Raw genomic sequence first — 21931 nt, 5'->3', positions numbered from 1 at the left:
CCTGGGCCGGGCTCAGTTGGTACATGGGCGCAGGCCTCCCTAGGCCTGGGCAAGTAAGGCTGGCCAGGCCAGCATCGTACAAGGTCGCAAACACGCTCTAAGATAAACCTTCGCAACATATGTCTAAAACAAATGTAACATTTGAGGAATACAATTGAAACACCATTGCAAAATGTGCAACATGCCGGTCTACTTTTGCAACATTCAGATGCAACACTTACGACATGCAAAAGAAGACAGATGAAACACTTGAGAAACACTTGAGATATGCGTCTGAAACACTTGCAAGATATGTGTAAAAAACAAATGAAACACTGGGGATAGACACCTGCAACGTACGTATACGTGTACAACTATTCAACATATCCAATATCTTGATCTCAACATCCACATGAAACACTTGTAACATCCAGACGAAACATCTTTGCAACATGTCTGGAAAAACGTCTAGAAACACTTAACACAGCATCACCGCGCAGCCATGACCTACCCGGAGGGGAACTGCGGTGGCGCAAACCTCCCCTTCCTGCCGACGACACAACATGGATGGGAGCGCAAGCCTCCCCTGCTTCCCGTTCAGCGATGGGCGAGGTGGCTGGTGTGCGCCCGCACACCCTTGACATGCCCGTCGTCGGCCGAGGGAGAGGAGATACTGCCAGATCTGGGAAAGGCGACACCGGTGTGACGTAGGAGAGGGACGTGGCCGCCGTGGAGTGGGAGGGGACGCCATGGAGGCCGACTTGAGAGAAGACGCATGTGGAGGGGGTGCTTCTGGATCCTTTGGGGAGGGGAAGAGCGGAGGCTTAGCGGCACCGGCGAGCGAGCAGACTCCGGCCACGGCAAGGGGGCTTTGATGTCGCGGTGGAGGGCTGCTGCGGCGAGCAGGCAGCGTGGGTGTGGCGGTGGAGAACGACACAAGGCGGAGTAGGGAAATATGGCCTGGTCCAATTTGTTTAGAAGCACCATGTGTGGTTGACAAACGAGCAAGTTGTTTGGGCCGGTCAATAGGCCCATGAAGCGAGCGTCCGGGCGGCCAGATGCTTGGACTACAATATTACCGATATTTTTTTTATGTAAAATTAAATTATTTTTAATGAAATTTCTCCACTATTCCTATATATATCTTCATTCCAAAATGGCTTTTAGGAAAATTTTGTGTGTTTATTCTGAAAGTTTTTTTTTCCAGAGTGTGCGTGCCCTCGCACAAATGAACCGTAGCAACTTGGGTTGGTTCAGGTGTGCTTACAAGAGGAGCACGAAGTGTAAGAGTTTTGGTGGGAAGAGGGGTTAGAGTTTAGAGGATGAATTTCCACTAATCAATTATCATGACATAGGTGTTAATTAATTGAGTGAAGATTTGGTTATGACTTGTGATATAATTTCTATCTCATGCACTAAACAGGGGGTATGAATTTTTTTTAACTGTCTTATTTTTTTTTCCACAACCAAACAAAGAGATCATTAAGAGTAACAAACAAATTTGCAAATTCTCTCCATAATCTATAACCATGGATTACTACCTTGCTGTCATGCAATTGGCGTGTCGGTGTGTGTGGGCGTTGAGTTCCTTTCCCTAAGTCCCTCTGTCCCCACCATTACTTGTCAGGTTAGGCAGCGATTAACGCACGGGTACGCTTGCTGATCAACGCGGGCTGCCGCCGGCCACCGCGCACGCCGCAGCCGAAAGCAACACGTTTGCAGGCGAAGAAACGAAGCGCCACGCAGTAGGCTGCAGCGCCACAAGCAACGCAACTGTTTTTTCAAACGCGAAGAAAAGCTCACACCACCCGACAACACAGGAGGTGGGGGGGAAAAGATGAACAGGACAGGACCCTCGTCGCAGCTAAAACCCTAGCGCAGCGGCGCGGGCGCGGATGCACCTCGCTCTCGTCCTCCCCCGCATTCGTCTCTCGCCGGCCGCCATGCCCAGCACCCGCTCCGCCTCCGCCTCCAGGCTGCTGGTCCGCGCCGACCTCAACCCAGGTGAAGCGAAAGCGGAAAGCCCGGTTTCCTGCCCTTTTCGTCTCCGCGGATCTTTCTCCCCCTTTTAAGGGTCCTTTGCTAAGTTGTGCAATGTCTTCTTGCTCTGTTTACTTCACCGTTTGGTCCCGAGGAACAATTTTATTGAAATGGTACTTGCCATGTAGGAGTAGTAATTTTATCTTTACCTCCTCCCACAACCAAAAAAAATTGTATCTCATGGTATATGCCTAAATGTTATATTGATACCGATGTGTCTGGAGACTGGAGTTGCGTGATTCCTTTCACAAGATGGGTGAAATCAGTGTGCTACCTGGATTTCTTCTTCTCGTGAGTTTATGCTGTTTGTTTAAGTGATACAAGGGGCAAAAAATTCGATTCCTTTTCTTTAAGTTTATTTCACATATAGTCTTTTCTTTTGATGGCATTGGAAATTAGATTTTGCTATGGTTGCATATCAATGTTGACATGATGTGAACGTGTCAAGTGGTGAATGCCTTGCTCATGTTGCCCCCCACTAGCTTAATGTTGATTGTCTGCTGTATGCAAGGTCAAGATACATGGATTTAGTTTGATGAGAAAAAAAAATCCTTATTTATCATCTGTTTTGTTCATGCGGATTGAACAAGACAAGTAGGATTACTTTCCCAACAATTTTGGTATAGTTTTTCTTCTGTCAATAAAGTACAAGTTTCATGCCTTTTTCAGTTGTACGAGAAGTCAAACGTGAATCCAGTGTTTCTTTTGACATTTCAAAGCCTGAAGCAACTGCTTCTGTTAAGAGGAAAAGGGTGAAGCGAGAACTTGAAGTAAACGGGGAGCATCATAAGAAGCAGGTGCCTGCTTACTAAATAGAATGTTTTTGTATGAAAAGAACCAAGTTCCATGTGTTTCCATTTTTCTTTCCTTACTCTCTGTACCCTTCATTTAAATTGCTTGTTCATTGAATCCTTATTCTTTGGTGCAAGTCTACCTTATGTATTTAGCTACATTTCTTCACTCATGTGTTATCTTAGTACAACTTGGTTTCATGCTCTTCTTAACAGAAAAATGTCCTATGCATATTCAGGTTCGTATTGTCCCTGACATCGAGGATTTTCGCTACGAAAAGACCAAAACATTGACATCGTCAAGTAAGGCAACAGCATCTTTGGGTAAGAACTGCTGGTGCTGATCAGATAATCTTTTTCAGTTTCGCGCTAAGCCAAATGTTTCATAATCAGTGTGCAAGTATCTTTCCTCTGGATAATCTGCTTGCAAGTCTCTCTGTGCCATATTACAATCTTATTTATGTTTTCTGCCATGTCTTGCAAAAAAACTAACACTTCCCTTCTTCAGTCAAGGTGGAAAAAAAGGTCAGAGTTTCTTCAGTTATAAAAGGTACTCATAAATCCCAGAAGGCTATTAGAAGAGATAAATTATTGCATATATGTTTACCATGTTACTTTTCTTGTTATGTCAAGTTTCGTTTTCTGCAAGCTTATATGAAGTTAAATTATTGGGTTACTACTTGTTAGGTTCTTTGGACCATCTAGGAGTGGATCCAGTGGGTGTTTACTTTACTAATTGAATCAAATAGACCTAGAGCTTTCTTCGGGAAAGGAGACGGAGAGAGAGAGAGATGTAGGAGCATCTGACCGTTGGAGGAGCTCCCTGCCATCGCTGGTTCGTCGGTGAAGCTCTGCGCACGGGCAGCGACGGTTGGTGTAGCGGTGGAGACCAGTGATGGTGAAGATGCTGGTGGCGCTTCCCGCCGCTGGCAGTGCCTCCCTCTGGATCGGATTAGGGCTAGGACAGCGGGGCTGTTACTGTAGCAGTGAACCTCGTATCGAGAGCCGTTTGCCCCACCTCCTCTTTATAGGCACTGTGCGACGGGGGCCCACCAGCCACTAGATGGCTGAACGTCCCCGATCAGGACGCGGTCAAGGGGGCCGTCTCGACCGTTGGGTCAAGACGGATGAGATCAATTCTAACATTCTTCCCCTTGATCTCAACTCATACTTTAACTTTAAACTTTGACTTTAATTCCTTTCACTTTTATTTGTTCCATCACGGATTAGTGCATAGAGCATGCTTCATCGTCACGGTCAATCGCCGATAGACTTAACAGCTACAATACACGTCTCTGTTCTGAAACAGATTCTTTAACTTTTGGGCCCTTTATTGTCCGGAAATCATAGGCTATATCATAAACCCATGTCGACTGTGTGTTCTCCAAACACACTGGGTGGTAAGCCTTTTGTACGTGGATCCGTAATCACTTGCTTGTTACTTTTATGTTCAATACTTTTAGTATGATTCCAGACTTTCTCCTTCACAACGTATAACTTTAACGTTAATGTGTTTGGCAGCACACTTGACCTGTTGTTATAGGAGCGAACTTCTTAAATGGTTATTGTTGTTGTATACCATTATCAATTCCGGGTGTAAGTTCTTTTAACCATTTTGCCTGTCCTTAAGCCTCATAACAAGCTATATTGTGGGTATGCATCTTTGATGACACCACAACTGTTTCTTTTGGAGCTTTTCCACAATAAAACTCCAACTGCGAGTGTTAGCTACTATGTGGGTTTCACTAAACATCTCGCCAAAATTTAACATTTGTACCCACAACTATTTGAGAGTACTTATTCTTTCTTACTCACCATGAGGCCTATAAATCTTTGCACAATTGCAAAACATTCTCAACTCCATTCCAGTGATCTATATCTGGACTGGACTTCAGCCAAAACATCCCGGATACATGAACTATGTCAGGGTAAGTTCTTACTTATAAGCACTCATTAAGCTTCCAACAGCTGAAGCATATAGGACGTCCTTTCGATCTCACATTGGTTCTTGGAACACTGGAAGTTCCTAAAACTATTACCCTTTACTATAGGAACAGGCGCAAGTTTACTCACATATATACTTTATTTCTTTAGAATCTTCTCTAAGTATACACTTGAGATAGTTGTAATACCCCTTTTCCTTTTGTCTCGGTAAGTTCCAATTCCTGGAACGAATGGCGCTTTACCAAGACCATTCTCATTGAAACTTGAGGACAAGAACTGCTTCTTCTCCAACAGTAGATTAACACCACTACTAGCGAGCAAGGTGCTACCCACATGCAGGATTAGAAAAATGAATTTCCCATGTTTAAACTTTGCATAAATGCAATTGTCCTCTACATTCTCTTTAAAACCCAAACTTTTTTATTGTACTGTCAAACTTCAAGTAACACTGTCTTGAAGCTTGTTTTAATCCATAAATGGATTTCTTCAGGCAACATCCGTTACGTTCTTTTCCTTCCACGATAAAACCTTTTGAGTTATGCCATGTAAACTTTTTCATACAAATCCCCGTTGAGGAATGTGTCTTTACATCATTCTGATGTAACTGTAAATCGTAATGTGCCACTAACACCATTATGATTCTAAAAGAATCCTTGCAAGCTTATTATAATCTATTCCTTCTCTTTGTGTAAATCATTTCGCCACAAGTGGCGCTTTATAGCTTTCCATATTTCCTTTGGAGTCACATTTGTCTTGTAGACCCATTACAGCCTACTATGTTGGTTTCATTGGGAATTTCTTCTAAGTCCCAAACATCGTTGGTATTTATCGATTTTATTTCATCTTTCTTTGCTTCTTGTCATTTAGACGAGTGAACGCCTCTCATGGCTTTTTCAAATGAGATGGAATTATCCTCTACTAGTGTGGTGGCGCGCGCATTCGCGCGCCCGTGTGGGCTACCGGTATTTGGTTTGGGCTTTGTTTGATATAATTGTCCAGAATATATCAAAAACAGAGTATGGAAAAAATTGATGCATGTGTTTGTTGCACTCATATCACTATTAGAAATTAACACATTCCTTTTTAAGCAAATTTGGCTATATATTTCTTTAGCGGTAAAAACATGCATGTATGAAGTGGTGGTCTGTGAACATATGTAAACTGAAACTTCGAAGAACGCACCGTACGAATCTAACATGTTCATAGGAGTGCACCGTATTCATAGCAGCAAAAACCTGATGACAGGAAAGCGATAGTATAATTCTTCACTATTTGATATTCAGGAGCATTGTCATCTAGCGATATGTATTCTCTGTTTAGCACAGCATGTGAGAAAACCTTACATAACAACAGATAATGCGACGACTGGGTGAAAATGAACCCAAAACTAATCATAAATCCAAAACTATATCAAATTAGTAACCCTTATGTAGCAGGAAAAAATCAATTGCACAGAGCTGCACAAATGAATAGGACCAGATTCAGGCTAATTTTGTTGACAAAGCATTTATATAACAGCGTCACAGAATGTGTAAGTGCATTATTGTTGAACTCTGCTAGGAGAAAACTAATTAGTAGATCAGTCTACTCTTCATAAGCATGTATAAATAAATTTGTTACAGCCCATGCTAACCATATATTCTCAAGAATTTGTATCATACGCGGAGAACTTTTAGCTCACCCAAAAATATTAGGTTTGACACACCAACAGGAAAATAGAACTTTTACTGAGACGACAACACAACAATAGATGTGGCTAATTTCATTGAATGAAACTGAAAGCTATATAAAATCAAGTCAGTACTGCAAATCAGTTACATGTGTAGATCATCAAACCCTTAGGTGGTTAGGCATGTGTGGCCAGCTCCATGCGTGCACCACGGGCCTGAAGCATCTCTTGCTCATTCACCTGCACAAAGGAGAAGATGGAATGAAGGAGGAACTGGAGGAGGCACATAAAGCACAGGCACAACCATAAAGGCGAAAAAACAGGGTGCAAGGCAATGGCCCCAGATAATATCATGAAGGAAACCTTTACAAATTTTAGAGGCCTCAGAAATATATGAATCATCATTTAACCATGATCATGGGCACAGGCACAACCACAAAGGCGAAAAAACAGGGTGCAAGGCAAAGGCCGCAGATAATATGATGAAGGAAACCTTGACAAATTGTAGCGGCCTAAAAAATCTATGAATCATCATTTAACCATGATCCTGGAGTATCAAGGCACCAAAGTAAATGGAAAATGCCACGTCTCTCACAGGATCTTGATGGCCAAGGTGTACCAATCAGGAAAGCAGGTGGTGACATGTCACTGAAGCGGTCCAATGAAAGAATTCTAGGAGACGTGGATGGGCTGGCCGCCGAGTTCATTTTCATCACAGGCCATACGGGGAAAAAATATTTCCATCACGTGCATGGAGCACCAGGCTAAAAACAGTAGCTTCGACATAAACGAAACAAAAGATCTCAAATCCCAGGGAGGGCTTCGCATTTGTAAGGTTAAATAAGAGTTCATCTTCATCACAGGCCATACAGCAAAAAAAATATTTCCATCACGTGCACCGAGCATCAGGGTAAAAATAGATGTATATATAAGTGAAAACAAATTCCAAGGACAGATAGCACGTTTGATACACTGTAAGCAGGCAAACATCACAGCAGTAGGCATAGGCCAAACCCTAGAGAATGTATTCATGGCAATATGGTGAGAAATCATGGAGACAAAAGCAAAATTAGAGAATAAGAGGAAACGGGAACACCTGAGAGTGCTGCGTTCTAACCGCGGCACCGCCAAGGCCGACCAGCACCTGGGGCGCCCACCATAGGAAGCCGCATCGGGAGAAGTGAGAGGGTGCGCAAAGGAGAGCGCACCGGCTGCTCCCAGCAGCGAGGCCCGGCCGACGGCCGCAACGAAGCTGGGGAGGCTCGACGCCGGCATGGGTAGGGGCGTCACGCCATGGCCGGCCGATCTCGCGTCGCCCGCCGCTAGGGCCCATGGACGCGCGCGACGCAGGGAAGCTGGCGCAGTCGGGGCCTGCTGCAGCGCTGCCACCCCAGGAGAGAGAGGGAGAGGGAGGGGAAGAGAGGAAGAGGAGGTACGCCGCAGCCGGCAGCGGCCGAGAAGAGGCACCTAGGGTTTCGCGTGGAGGGCGCCGACGCCGCAGCCACCGCGCGATGAGGAGGCCGAAGTTTGACCCGTCCAGCACGCCGCAACGCTGGAGGAGAGGGAAGGAGAGAGAGAGAGGGAGAGGAAGGGGGCGGGGGCGGGGGTGGGGGCGGCGGAGGTGGAGGTGGAGGCACCAGCACGCGGCCTCGGCCGGGTCAGGCCGCTGCGCCGCCGCGGAGAGACGGAGAGACCGAGAGAGGGACAGAGGAGGCGAAGATATTTTTGGAGGCGCAGTAAAATCTGGTGGGATCAACCTCCACCGTTGATCAGGCATGTGTGGCCAGCTCCATGCGTGCACCACGGGCCTGAAGCATCTCTTGCTCATTCACCTGCACAAAGGAGAAGATGGAATGAAAGAGGAACTGGAGGAGGCACATAAAGCACAGGCACAATCATAAAGGCGAAAAAACAGGGTGCAAGGCAATGGCCCCAGATAATATCATGAAGGAAACCTTTACAAATTTTAGAGGCCTCAGAAATATATGAATCATCATTTAACCATGATCATGGGCACAGGCACAACCACAAAGGCGAAAAAACAGGGTGCAAGGCAAAGGCCGCAGATAATATGATGAAGGAAACCTTGACAAATTGTAGCGGCCTAAAAAATCTATGAATCATCATTTAACCATGATCCTGGAGTATCAAGGCACCAAAGTAAATGGAAAATGCCACGTCTCTCACAGGATCTTGATGGCCAAGGTGTACCAATCAGGAAAGCAGGTGGTGACATGTCGCTGAAGCGGTCCAATGAAAGAATTCTAGGAGACGTGGATGGGCTGGCCGCCGAGTTCATTTTCATCACAGGCCATACGGGGAAAAAATATTTCCATCACGTGCATGGAGCACCAGGCTAAAAACAGTAGCTTCGACATAAACGAAACAAAAGATCTCAAATCCCAGGGAGGGCTTCGCATTTGTAAGGTTAAATAAGAGTTCATCTTCATCACAGGCCATACAGCAAAAAAAATATTTCCATCACGTGCACCGAGCATCAGGGTAAAAATAGATGTATATATAAGTGAAAACAAATTCCAAGGACAGATAGCACGTTTGATACACTGTAAGCAGGCAAACATCACAGCAGTAGGCATAGGCCAAACCCTAGAGAATGTATTCATGGCAATATGGTGAGAAATCATGGAGACAAAAGCAAAATTAGAGAACAAGAGGAAACGGGAACACCTGAGAGTGCTGCGTTCTAACCGTGGCACCGCCAAAGCCGACCAGCACCTGGGGCGCCCACCATAGGAAGCCGCGTCGGGAGAAGAGAGAGGGTGCGCAAAGGAGAGCGCACCGGCTGCTCCCAGCAGCGAGGCCCGGCCGACGGCCGCAACGAAGCTGGGAGGCTCGACGCCGGCATGGGTAGGGGCGTCACGCCATGGCCGGCCGATCTCGCGTCGCCCGCCGCTAGGGCCCATGGACGCGCGCGACGCAGGGAAGCTGGCGCAGTCGGGGCCTGCTGCAGCGCTGCCACCCCAGGAGAGAGAGGGAGAGGGAGAGGAAGAGGAGGTACGCCGCAGCCGGCAGCGGCCGAGAAGAGGCACCTAGGGTTTCGCGTGGAGGGCGCCGACGCCGCAGCCACCGCGCGATGAGGAGGCCGAAGTCTGACCCGTCCAGCACGCCGCAACGCTGGAGGAGAGGGAAGGAGAGAGAGAGAGGGAGAGGAAGGGGGCGGGGGCGGGGGTGGGGGCGGCGGAGGTGGAGGTGGAGGCACCAGCACGCGGCCTCGGCCGGGTCAGGCCGCTGCGCCGCCGCGGAGAGACGGAGAGACCGAGAGAGGGACAGAGGAGGCGAAGATATTTTTGGAGGCGCAGTAAAATCTGGTGGGATCAACCTCCACCGTTGATCAGGCATGTGTGGCCAGCTCCATGCGTGCACCACGGGCCTGAAGCATCTCTTGCTCATTCACCTGCACAAAGGAGAAGATGGAATGAAGGAGGAACTGGAGGAGGCACATAAAGCACAGGCACAACCATAAAGGCGAAAAAACAGGGTGCAAGGCAATGGCCCCAGATAATATCATGAAGGAAACCTTTACAAATTTTAGAGGCCTCAGAAATATATGAATCATCATTTAACCATGATCATGGGCACAGGCACAACCACAAAGGCGAAAAAACAGGGTGCAAGGCAAAGGCCGCAGATAATATGATGAAGGAAACCTTGACAAATTGTAGCGGCCTAAAAAATCTATGAATCATCATTTAACCATGATCCTGGAGTATCAAGGCACCAAAGTAAATGGAAAATGCCACGTCTCTCACAGGATCTTGATGGCCAAGGTGTACCAATCAGGAAAGCAGGTGGTGACATGTCGCTGAAGCGGTCCAATGAAAGAATTCTAGGAGACGTGGATGGGCTGGCCGCCGAGTTCATTTTCATCACAGGCCATACGGGGAAAAAATATTTCCATCACGTGCATGGAGCACCAGGCTAAAAACAGTAGCTTCGACATAAACGAAACAAAAGATCTCAAATCCCAGGGAGGGCTTCGCATTTGTAAGGTTAAATAAGAGTTCATCTTCATCACAGGCCATACAGCAAAAAAAATATTTCCATCACGTGCACCGAGCATCAGGGTAAAAATAGATGTATATATAAGTGAAAACAAATTCCAAGGACAGATAGCACGTTTGATACACTGTAAGCAGGCAAACATCACAGCAGTAGGCATAGGCCAAACCCTAGAGAATGTATTCATGGCAATATGGTGAGAAATCATGGAGACAAAAGCAAAATTAGAGAACAAGAGGAAACGGGAACACCTGAGAGTGCTGCGTTCTAACCGTGGCACCGCCAAAGCCGACCAGCACCTGGGGCGCCCACCATAGGAAGCCGCGTCGGGAGAAGAGAGAGGGTGCGCAAAGGAGAGCGCACCGGCTGCTCCCAGCAGCGAGGCCCGGCCGACGGCCGCAACGAAGCTGGGGAGGCTCGACGCCGGCATGGGTAGGGGCGTCACGCCATGGCCGGCCGGTCTCGCGTCGCCCGCCGCTAGGGCCCATGGACGCGCGCGACGCAGGGAAGCTGGCGCAGTCGGGGCCTGCTGCAGCGCTGCCACCCCAGGAGAGAGAGGGAGAGGGAGAGGAAGAGGAGGTACGCCGCAGCCGGCAGCGGCCGGGAAGAGGCACCTAGGGTTTCGCGTGGAGGGCGCCGACGCCGCAGCCACCGCGCGATGAGGAGGCCGAAGTCTGACCCGTCCAGCACGCCGCAACGCTGGAGGAGAGGGAAGGAGAGAGAGAGAGGGAGAGGAAGGGGGCGGGGGCGGGGGTGGGGGCGGCGGAGGTGGAGGTGGAGGCACCAGCACGCGGCCTCGCCGGGTCAGGCCGCTGCGCCGCCGCGGAGAGACGGAGAGACCGAGAGAGGGACAGAGGAGGCGAAGATATTTTTGGAGGCGCAGTAAAATCTGGTGGGATCAACCTCCACCGTTGATCAGGCATGTGTGGCCAGCTCCATGCGTGCACCACGGGCCTGAAGCATCTCTTGCTCATTCACCTGCACAAAGGAGAAGATGGAATGAAGGAGGAACTGGAGGAGGCACATAAAGCACAGGCACAACCATAAAGGCGAAAAAACAGGGTGCAAGGCAATGGCCCCAGATAATATCATGAAGGAAACCTTTACAAATTTTAGAGGCCTCAGAAATATATGAATCATCATTTAACCATGATCATGGGCACAGGCACAACCACAAAGGCGAAAAAACAGGGTGCAAGGCAAAGGCCGCAGATAATATGATGAAGGAAACCTTGACAAATTGTAGCGGCCTAAAAAATCTATGAATCATCATTTAACCATGATCCTGGAGTATCAAGGCACCAAAGTAAATGGAAAATGCCACGTCTCTCACAGGATCTTGATGGCCAAGGTGTACCAATCAGGAAAGCAGGTGGTGACATGTCGCTGAAGCGGTCCAATGAAAGAATTCTAGGAGACGTGGATGGGCTGGCCGCCGAGTTCATTTTCATCACAGGCCATACGGGGAAAAAATATTTCCATCACGTGCATGGAGCACCAGGCTAAAAACAGTAGCTTCGACATAAACGAAACAAAAGATCTCAAATCCCAGGGAGGGCTTCGCATTTGTAAGGTTAAATAAGAGTTCATCTTCATCACAGGCCATACAGCAAAAAAAATATTTCCATCACGTGCACCGAGCATCAGGGTAAAAATAGATGTATATATAAGTGAAAACAAATTCCAAGGACAGATAGCACGTTTGATACACTGTAAGCAGGCAAACATCACAGCAGTAGGCATAGGCCAAACCCTAGAGAATGTATTCATGGCAATATGGTGAGAAATCATGGAGACAAAAGCAAAATTAGAGAACAAGAGGAAACGGGAACACCTGAGAGTGCTGCGTTCTAACCGTGGCACCGCCAAAGCCGACCAGCACCTGGGGCGCCCACCATAGGAAGCCGCGTCGGGAGAAGAGAGAGGGTGCGCAAAGGAGAGCGCACCGGCTGCTCCCAGCAGCGAGGCCCGGCCGACGGCCGCAACGAAGCTGGGGAGGCTCGACGCCGGCATGGGTAGGGGCGTCACGCCATGGCCGGCCGGTCTCGCGTCGCCCGCCGCTAGGGCCCATGGACGCGCGCGACGCAGGGAAGCTGGCGCAGTCGGGGCCTGCTGCAGCGCTGCCACCCCAGGAGAGAGAGGGAGAGGGAGAGGAAGAGAGGAAGAGGAGGTACGCCGCAGCCGGCAGCGGCCGGGAAGAGGCACCTAGGGTTTCGCGTGGAGGGCGCCGACGCCGCAGCCACCGCGCGATGAGGAGGCCGAAGTCTGACCCGTCCAGCACGCCGCAACGCTGGAGGAGAGGGAAGGAGAGAGAGGGAGAGGAAGGTGGCGGGGGCGGGGGTGGGGGCGGCGGAGGTGGAGGTGGAGGCGCCAGCACGCGGCCTCGGCCGGGTCAGGCCGCTGCGCCGCCGCGGAGAGATGGAGAGACCGAGAGAGGGACAGAGGAGGCGAAGATATTTTTGGAGGCGCAGTAAAATCTGGTGGGATCAACCTCCACCGTTGATCTCAGAATCAAACGGTCAGAGGATATTGGGGTGACGTGGACGGCCTGGCCGCTCGGGAAGCCTCCTGTATCATAAGATCCTTATTTACTTATTCATCTTCTTTAAGAGCTAACATCAGGTGTTGTATATGTCATACAACATCAACATGTATTAAGCAATTTGTTGCTCTAAAACACTGTAGTGGATATGTAATCCCACTTCTATTCAAGCCTTAGGTATCTACATACCATGCTCCCCCAGATTACTCCATCTTCTTTAAAGATGGTGTATCTTAAAATTTCTTATTTTGGGTTTAATCTGTCAAAACTCGAATGGTGCTTTAAGCACCGCCTTGATAACTCAGAACTCGTCCAGTATGAATACTAGCCGACTATGCTATCTTCCTATTGGAACTGTAAAAGGTCCAGGAATTTAGCTATTTCTTTACTTTAGGGGTATTGTTATTATGACCGTCTTACTCCCTCAACGATCACATTCATCTTTTATAGATCACTTTTACCTTCAATGCATAGTATGCATTGCATTATCTAAAGTATGGGGAAGCAATGGAGCAACGGCGCCGTCGCCGGCCCCCTCACCGGTGTGCGCGCTCCCCAGCGGGTGAGCGTGCCGCCATCGAGTGGCCTGGCCACGGCGCCCCTTTGGCCAGAGCCCCCGGCCCGGCCCTCTTTTCCCCGCGCGCCGTTCTGCACAACGGCGAGGTAGTCCCTCTGGGTTTCCCTCTTCCCCTTTTCCCCTTCAGTATTTCTCCTTTTCTACTCGGATCCGATCCGATTTGGGGACGGGGATTGGAATTAGGGTTAGGGTTTCGGCAAGTTAGGGTTAGGGCCGATTCGATTCACTGTTCTTCTTCCCCATGAGTTTTCACGGATTTAGGGTTCGGCTTTGCTTCTCTTATAGGCTGAAACCCTCTTCTTCTTCTTTCCTTAACCCAGTTAGGGTTAGAGTTCAGAAAACCTTCTTTCTTTGTCTAGATCCGAACGGATCTTAAACCGTTCTTATCTTTTCTGTTCTTTTGATTCTCTTCCCGCGCGTCAGCAAGCTGGCGGCGGGTGCTCCATCCCGCGTGAGGCGGTAGTGACGGCGGCGGGGAAGCCCTGGTAAGACTTCCCCCGGACCGTCCAATTTCTTTAGGGTTAGGGTTCTTTAGGGTAATCCGAATCGAATTCGAATCCCCTTCTTTCTTTTCTTTCTATCACCCGATTAGGGTTTAGGGTTCGATGAACCCTCTGTATTTCTTTTCTTTCGATCCGAACCGGATCTAACTCATCTCCTTCTACACTGCTACCCCTAACACAATCCACACACTAGATCGATGGCTCTGATACCATTGTTAGGTTCTTTAGACCATCTAGGAGCCAGTGGGTGTTTACTTTACTAATTGAATCAAATAGACCTAGAGCTTTCTTCGGGAAAGGAGACAGAGAGAGAGGGAGATGTAGGAGCATCTGACCGTAGGAGGGGTTGGAGGAGCTCCCTGCCATCGCTGGTTCGTCGGTGAAGCTGTGCGCACGGGCAGCGACGGTTGGTGTAGCGGTGGAGACCAGCGATGGTGAAGATACTGGTGGCGCTTCCCGCCGCTGGCAGTGCCTCCCTCTGGATCGGATTAGGGCTAGGACAGCGGGGCTGTTACTGTAGCAGTGAACCTCGTATCGAGAGCCGTTTGCCCCACCTCCTCTTTATAGGCACTATGCGACGGAGGCCCACCAGCCACTAGATGGCTAAACGTCCCCGATCAGGACGCGGTCAAGGGGGCCGTCTCGACCGTTGGGTCAAGACGGATGAGATCAATTCTAACACTACTTACTAAGATGAAGTCACTGGATTGAAACTTTTCTGCTAGCATGTGGTCAATCTTGCTACAACCACAAGTGAGATCTTACATGGTCAGGATATGTTGTGTCATTTTCAGTTTTCCATACACAACTATCATTTGTAAGCTCAATATTTTTTCATTATGTTTGGAATTAGATTATATTGTTCTCGATTTCCCCTAATTTTAATGTTAGCCAAAAAGATGGTCTAATTGTAGCCACTGATTAAAAACTTATATTAAACTTAGTGTTCCCTTATTCTGAACATCTGTGCATTTTTTGAACCTATATTCTTCATTGTTGCACCATGAAAAATAAATGCAGTAAGGCCAGGTTTGTTGACTGCTGTATCAAGCATTCACCTCTTTCATTTGATTGGTATCTTTCTTATGTCCATGTACGATATGAAAACCAAGGTAGCCATTTGTGCAGTTGGAGCTCCAGATAACTGGGAGGCAGTTCTTGGAGGCATTAAAAGCATGAGGTTATCTGGTGGAGCCCCCGTAGATACGAAGGGCTGTGAAAAAGCTGGTTCTCTCCTTCCACCCAAGGTAGTTTTTGCCACACAATAATCTTTTCACCTTTACAATTTTATGTAAAGAGCCTTGTTGGTATGACATGTCCCAAGTTTATTTCCTACCCGATATTAATGTCAAAGTGGAGCTCCCTTCAAAAAGGAAATATAAAGAGAAAAAGGTAGACCTCTTTGGTTGGCCTTACATAGGTAGCTTCGGGGTTATGCAACTCACCTAGTTGGCTAATTTTCTTGTGCTGTACTACAATATGAAAATGTTGTTGTTTTTCCTGTCTAGAGTCTAGAAATAAAACAATCTGTACATTAATTTTGTGCCAAATAGATTGCAAATTTTCCACATTTGTGGCTCTTCACTTATTTGCTGTTTTATAATACTTGTGCCTTTTTTGTCTAGAAATAATTGTGCATATGGGTTCCATTTGTAAAGTGTTTAGATCCAGTTGTAATCAATACTTCTCTTCCTATGCCTGGACAGGAAAGAAGATTTGCAGTTCTGATATCAACTATGATGTCAAGCCAGACAAAAGATGAAGTTAACCATGGTATGCCTTTAAAATTTCCTGTATCCAGAATTGGTTATGTCTTCTTGTTGAGAATTCTCAGACCACTGAAGTATCTATTGTTACTATGGAAATTCAAGAGTTTTTTTTTTGTTCTGTCATGAAATTCAGGAAAAACTAGCCTTGTCATGAGATTCTCTGATGTCTTTCTACTAAATAGTTGTCCTTCAGAAATGTACTGATTGCATTTTGGAGTCGATTCTTTTCAGCTGCTGTGGAACGCCTCTCTGAAAACGGTTTACTTGATCCCGATGCTATAGTGAGGACTGATGAGACCACACTTGCAAATCTTATCAAACCTGTAAGTTTCAAGGTTTTCACCCTATTAGGATGAATACTATGCTTACATCGTTCATAAGTTAAAATTACTGTACTGTATGTACCCAAAAAAGAAATGAACTTAGAAGCATGAAAAAGAAAATTCACGTGTCTGCTTTGTTATCCGTCACAGGCTTTGCAAATATACCACTATACCAGACTTAGGGCCCACCTCCTAAAGTTTACTAGACTATAATGTTTTAGTCACTTTTTAGCACCAGTGATTAGTGGGGTTAAAGTGTTTTAGTCACTTTTTAGTCGGTTTGTTTGGAACTTTAGTCCCTAAAGTGACTAACTAAACTTTAGGAGGTGGGATCCAAACATGCCCTTAACACTATTTGAAATGGAACATCGCTTTAGGCTCAAGATGATCTGAAGCTAGAGATTACAAGAAACTTCTCAGATAAATGACTCACAGCATACTGTTCATGATTGTAACAGGTCGGATTCTATCAGAGAAAGGCACAGTTCATAAAAGAAGCTTCTAAAATTTGTCTTGAACGTTTTGGAGGGGATATTCCAGATTCTTTGAATGAGCTGCTTGCTCTGAGAGGAGTTGGCCCTAAAATGGCTCATTTGGTAATAATCTTACTTATTCTGTCCTTTGTGGTTGAAATATGAACATAAATATCTTCATGGGTATCTTTCTTTAAGTAAACAGGTGATGAGCATTGCTTGGAAGAATACTCAAGGAATCTGTGTTGACACTCATGTGCATCGCATTTCTAACCGACTTGGGTGGGTTTTTCGGGAAGGAACAAAACAGGTAGCCTAGTATTGATTTATGTTGTCTTCTCTTCTGGGAAAAAAAAAACACAACTAATTACAGAGGCTGGGCCGCTGGGGAATAGTGCTTATGTTGCTATGTGTTGTGCACAGAAAACTACGACACCGGAGCAGACAAGAATTTCTCTAGAGAAATGGCTACCCAAGGATGAGTGGGAACCTATAAATCCATTACTGGTATCTCTCTACTGAAGTATTTTCTTATTTTGGTACTTGATTTAGTAATGCTTTTTTTTATTTGATTTAAAGATAGTGGTTATTGTTCTATGCTATCTGAATCCTGCCTTGATTTCAGAACTGCTAGTCTATGCTGAAAAAAACTGAAAAAATGTCTTGTAGGTTGGATTTGGGCAAACTATCTGTACTCCACTGAGGCCCAAATGCAACAAGTGTGGCATCAATAACCTTTGCCCTTCTGCTTTTAAGGAATCATCAAGCCCAAATCCAAAGCAAAAGAAAACAAGGTCTCCATAGAACTCTGACTATGACTGGTCTGGCACCGAAGTGAGATAATATTTTGGGTTGTCCGTCGGTGGTAAATATTATTGGGTTTTCTTTTGGTCGATCTATTGTTGGATCACCTTGGTGCCATACCATTTGGCAAGTCATGTATCATTTTGTGTACCGGTAAATTGTTCAAGACGGTATAAAGACATGTTTATCTACCAGTTACTGTGAAAATTACTGGTAGCAAGCAAAATTTTCATGTGTCAATGACTTATAAAGGTGCCATGGAAAAATTCTCTTGCGTCCACCAAAGTGTGCTGAAGATTTGATGAACTAACCTTGCCTATACAAGTTTCACAAATTTTATGACATTGCTGGTCTAGAAAAAAAGAAGAATGATTCACAGGGCTTTGCCATTTTTTAAAACCTGCATGCATATTTCTAAGCCTAGAGCACTTTTGTTGGTTATACGCAATGCAATGTGTGTGACCCAGGTATGCACATTTGTACAGTAATGTGTATCGCCGGTTCCTAAAAAACCTAACAGGGATCTAATCCTAACAAAGCCTTAGCTGTAATGTATGTGAGTATGTCCCGTGGAGAATGGGCATAAACTGTTGCTCCAGGAACCACCGCTTCATCTGGTCTAATTCACCCTTATGCTTTTGGCTATCTCCCACCAAAGTAATCCTTTAGAAGCACCATTCTTGTGATTGTGCTGCTCCAAACGACAAGAGCAATCTTATTGATCTTACTCTTTCTTGCTCATCTCTATTCCAGCTTTGCACAATGACTGTTTCCACCAGTCCAAGACTTAGCAAAGATCATCAATTCATCGTTCAGTTGGAATTCCTCCAAGCTCATCTCTATTCCAGCTTTGCACCGTGACTGTTTCCACCAGTCCAAGACTTGATGGAAAAGATCATCATTCAGTTGGGCCGTGAGAGTGGCTCAGAGAGGAACCAAAGCCATCAACGAGGGATTCAACAGCCAATTGGACTTGACATGATCTTGAGTTCCTGGCACGCTCATATGCCAGCCCGTACTCAATTAAAGAAAAATACTGACAAACACATAATCCTATAAACACGTTTTTAGGCCCATCAAGCTCATGGGGTTAGATGTCTTCGATAGTTGCAGTGGCGGAGGGAGGCAAAATGAGATGTACTCCGTACATGGACCTCACGATGAGCTTAACGATACGCGCTTACCAATGCAGTACAGACCAGGAAACCTTGATGCGCATCTTAGTGGTTCCAACAGCAATAACATCTTCTTCAGTAGTGCTGTACCTTGGAATAAACTCGATGGTGTGCTTAGAAGTGCCATCACTAGTCTCGATTACAATTACCAGCATGTCTCTCACACCGACAGTAATGACAGGCTGCAAAAGCTGGATAACTCCTTCAACGCCACGAGCCTTCTTACCGCAAAGTTTGCTATCATGAAGAAGGAGATTATGCGGGATGTTGGAAGTGCAGGCAGTGATTTTCCCACTGAATGATCCCTTTAAAACTTCAATAGCAACAAGAGCCTCAAGGCCATCTTTCACGACTGAACAGCTCACCTCAACAGTACTGAGCCTGGTAGCAAGAGATTTACTTTCAACAGGGCATTTCACAATGCTCCGACTGCATGCCCCTGATCTTCACAAACCCTTTACTGAGTTCTCTGTCCTTGACCTGTTCATCAAGACCCTCCACATCTCTTATCTTCAGATCGATCTCAATCACTCAATGAATATATCATCTAACAGCACGAGTCCTCGTTTTGGGCCCTCCAAGATCAACGGTTGGGTCTACAGAAAGGTTTACGTTACAGTTTAGTGGCACATAATAATTCTCATACTTATTGTAAAGAATGAAGGAACTTTTCTGTAGCACAGTCTCAGTCCTCGTTACAGTTTAGTGGCACATAATAATTCTCATTCTATGAGAGACTGTTAAGAATGCTTGTCAAAACCTCACCGTTAAAAATGAAGGATGCTAAACTAGGCACGGTACCTTAGAGTTTATGACTTGGCAATTATCTCTATCGCGGCGGAAGACATAAACACACTTGCTGTCAAGGGAGTCTCTGCCGATGACAGTACCATTACCATAGACATGTATTGGGAAATCAACATCCAAGGATACTATCTTCACGGAGAGAATGTTTATTGCGTCAAGCAGCGGACAGAAATCGCCCTGTTTGTAGATCGTGTTGGTATGTCTCATTGGACCAAGGGTTGCTGCAGCACAGGAAAACAATTTAACAAAATTAAGGTTTACTGCAAATCAGGTTCATGAAAACAAAACAACAAGACGAGTTAAGGTTTCCCGCAAATCAGACTCTGAATAAGTTCTTGTTTTGCAATTATTAAATCGCTACAGTGTAAGTGCGCATGCTGTGTAGTGTGTAGGGTGACTGACAGAGGTTATGTATTCAAGTATAACTATAAGAGACTACTGCAGAGATGAGATTCTCATGGGCGAATTCACGGTCGCGAGCAAACTAAGATTCTCATGGACGAATTCGCTGTGGCGACCAAAGTAGAAAATCACAAGGAACTGAGAGGTGGGTCGATGTGCTTACGCTCCTCGTCGATGTCGAACTCGCGGAAGTCGGCGAAGTAGAGGCGGGTGAAGTAGTGGCCGCCCTGCTTGGGATCGCAATCACGGATCCGACCATAGGCCTGCTGCATCCGCTGCTTCCGCAGATCCTCCAGGCGCGCCTCCTCCTGCTCACTCCGCACCCGCCTCTCGTGATCAGCTACCGCCTCCGCCTCGTCGTAGAAGAAGGGTTCCAAGCCTGCGCACTCTGCCTCCTCGTCGGGCGCGGAGATGGATCCCGATGAACTCGCCGCCATGCTCCAAACGCGCGAGGGCGTCCGTCTCTTATATATGGGATCCACGCCACGCATCAGTTTCCTTTTTCTTCTCCCTTTCCGTATCCTACCCGCCGCCCACTTCTCCGCCGCCCGGCCGCGCGTCCATCACCTCGCCTGAGACCGATCCCTACCGCGCCGAGGAGGATGACTCGGGGGTATCAGAGCGACAAGCAGATTGTTTGGGAGGATGACAACTACATTGAAGCCGATGTGCGATGAGGGATGTCAGGAGTCAGGACACAGGACTGGGATGCCAGGCCTCCTTGTTCACCGATTTCAGGCCTGATGATTGTGCTTGTGCATAACAGGTAGAAGAGGTATGAAGTATGATTCATTCCTTGCTCTTGCTCAGTGCTTCTTGACTCTCAAGTAATTTATCTCTATATGATGTGTCTGTTCTGATTAGAAGGCCATGCATATTAGTGTATGAGTGCTTCCACAATCCAACATTATTGCTGCTCAATAAATCTGATAAATGCTGAACCTGTATGTTTTTGTCTAAATTGCAAGGGACCTACTCAATTGTCATATTTCAATTATCAATAGATAGGTCGTGAATTTATGGAGGACCCATTTTATTTGACAAAGCATCATGTCCATTCTTGCAGACCGCAGGAGAATGAGATGGCGAGGGGGAGCTTACTGAGGCAATTGAGATGTTTTGGGAGCAAAATCTGCCGTCGCCAAAGGGTGTAGAATTCATCGCAACATCCTTTTCAGTAATTCCCTTAGTAACCGGTAGTGAAGGGGCATTTCAAGTTCTGACTATGCATATATCTTCTTCAAGTGTGTGGCTGCTGTAGATCACCCTGCTAATGGGTTGGATTGAAATGGGTTTAATAGGTTGGGTTTCAATGGGTGCACTTTGGATGTGTAGGAACTAACGGGTTGGGTTGGGTTTGGTTTAATAAAAAAAATAGGTTGGATGGGTTGGTCTTTGGGTTCTTTTTTTATGGGTTTGAACAGGTTGAACTCATGGTTTGATGCTGATTTTTAATATATCACTGTATGCATACATATTGACTTGAAATGTTTTTAGCTTTTGATGTGGGACTCACGTGTAGATTTTGCTAACTGGCACATATTAGCTTCATGATATTTTGAACTTATCCAACACATTTCGGTCAATTTCAATAATAAAATTTTAAGGTGTGAACTCGAGCTTTTATTTTTAGGGTCCGGCTCTGATGTGGGGCCCACATTTTGATTTGGTAGTGCCAAATGACATCAAGTAGCTGCTTGCTATATTAAATCATCTGCAACAAATTTCAGTCAATTTTGATAAAATTTTAAGGTGTGAACGCGAGCTTTTATTTATCTGTATATATGGCCGGAACGTCTCCATGATGTGTCTGTTGTGGTTACAAGGCCAGCATGAGTGATTCCACAATCCACATTGCAGCTGAATAAATCTGGTATATGCCGATTGCTGAACCTGTATGTTTCTGTCTAAATTGCAAGGGACCTAATCAATTGTCTTATTTCAATTATCGATGAATAGGTCGTTAATTTATTGAGGACCCATTATCCAAGTTAGCTTGACAAAGCATGATGTCCATTCTTGCAGGCCGGAGACCGTAGGAGAATAAGATGACGAGGGGGAGCTTACTAAGGCAATTGAGATGTTTTGGGAACACATTCTGCCGTCGCCAAGG

The 21931-nt window shown here is 46.4% G+C and overlaps 1 protein-coding gene, 1 long non-coding RNA gene and 1 pseudogene across 3 annotated transcripts; 2 read left to right on the top strand and 1 right to left on the bottom strand.

The window, feature by feature from the left end:
- Positions 1 to 1654: 1654 nt before the first annotated feature.
- LOC136508578 (endonuclease III homolog 1, chloroplastic-like) lies at positions 1655 to 17714 on the top strand. 2 transcript variants are annotated; one of them, XM_066503293.1, is made up of 11 exons: positions 1655 to 1983; positions 2689 to 2816; positions 3050 to 3134; positions 3319 to 3360; positions 15194 to 15312; positions 15772 to 15838; positions 16066 to 16157; positions 16616 to 16753; positions 16836 to 16940; positions 17054 to 17137; positions 17387 to 17714. In XM_066503293.1, exons 1-11 carry the CDS (start codon positions 1875 to 1877, stop codon positions 17432 to 17434), a joined length of 1017 nt encoding a protein of 338 aa, XP_066359390.1. In that variant the 5' UTR covers positions 1655 to 1874; the 3' UTR covers positions 17435 to 17714. The 2 variants fall into 2 exon arrangements, with proteins under 2 accessions (XP_066359390.1, XP_066359389.1); XM_066503292.1 differs by having other exon boundaries at positions 1661 to 1983; positions 17300 to 17714.
- Positions 17715 to 17883: 169 nt separating this feature from the next.
- LOC136508625 (uncharacterized) lies at positions 17884 to 20569 on the bottom strand (annotated as a pseudogene).
- On the top strand, positions 20454 to 21931 carry LOC136508626 (uncharacterized). Its single transcript, XR_010772061.1, has 3 exons — positions 20454 to 20593; positions 20885 to 20966; positions 21844 to 21931. It is a non-coding gene; the product is annotated as an uncharacterized lncRNA (long non-coding RNA).

This window comes from Miscanthus floridulus, chromosome 15, assembly GCF_019320115.1.
Source record: "Miscanthus floridulus cultivar M001 chromosome 15, ASM1932011v1, whole genome shotgun sequence".
NCBI classification, from domain to species: domain Eukaryota; kingdom Viridiplantae; phylum Streptophyta; class Magnoliopsida; order Poales; family Poaceae; genus Miscanthus; species Miscanthus floridulus.
The sequence above is the reverse complement of the archived record's forward strand: the minus strand, read 5'-3'. Positions and strand labels throughout refer to the sequence as shown.

Coding starts and splice junctions, on each gene's coding strand:
- LOC136508578 (XM_066503292.1), top strand. CDS start 1,875: ATGCACCTCGCTCTCGTCCTCCCCCGCATTCGTCTCTCGCCGGCCGCC. Junction 2,817..3,049: donor GGGAGCATCATAAGAAGCAG/GTGCCTGCTTAC, acceptor ATGCATATTCAG/GTTCGTATTGTCCCTGACAT. Junction 17,138..17,299: donor AACCTATAAATCCATTACTG/GTATCTCTCTAC, acceptor AATGTCTTGTAG/GTTGGATTTGGGCAAACTAT.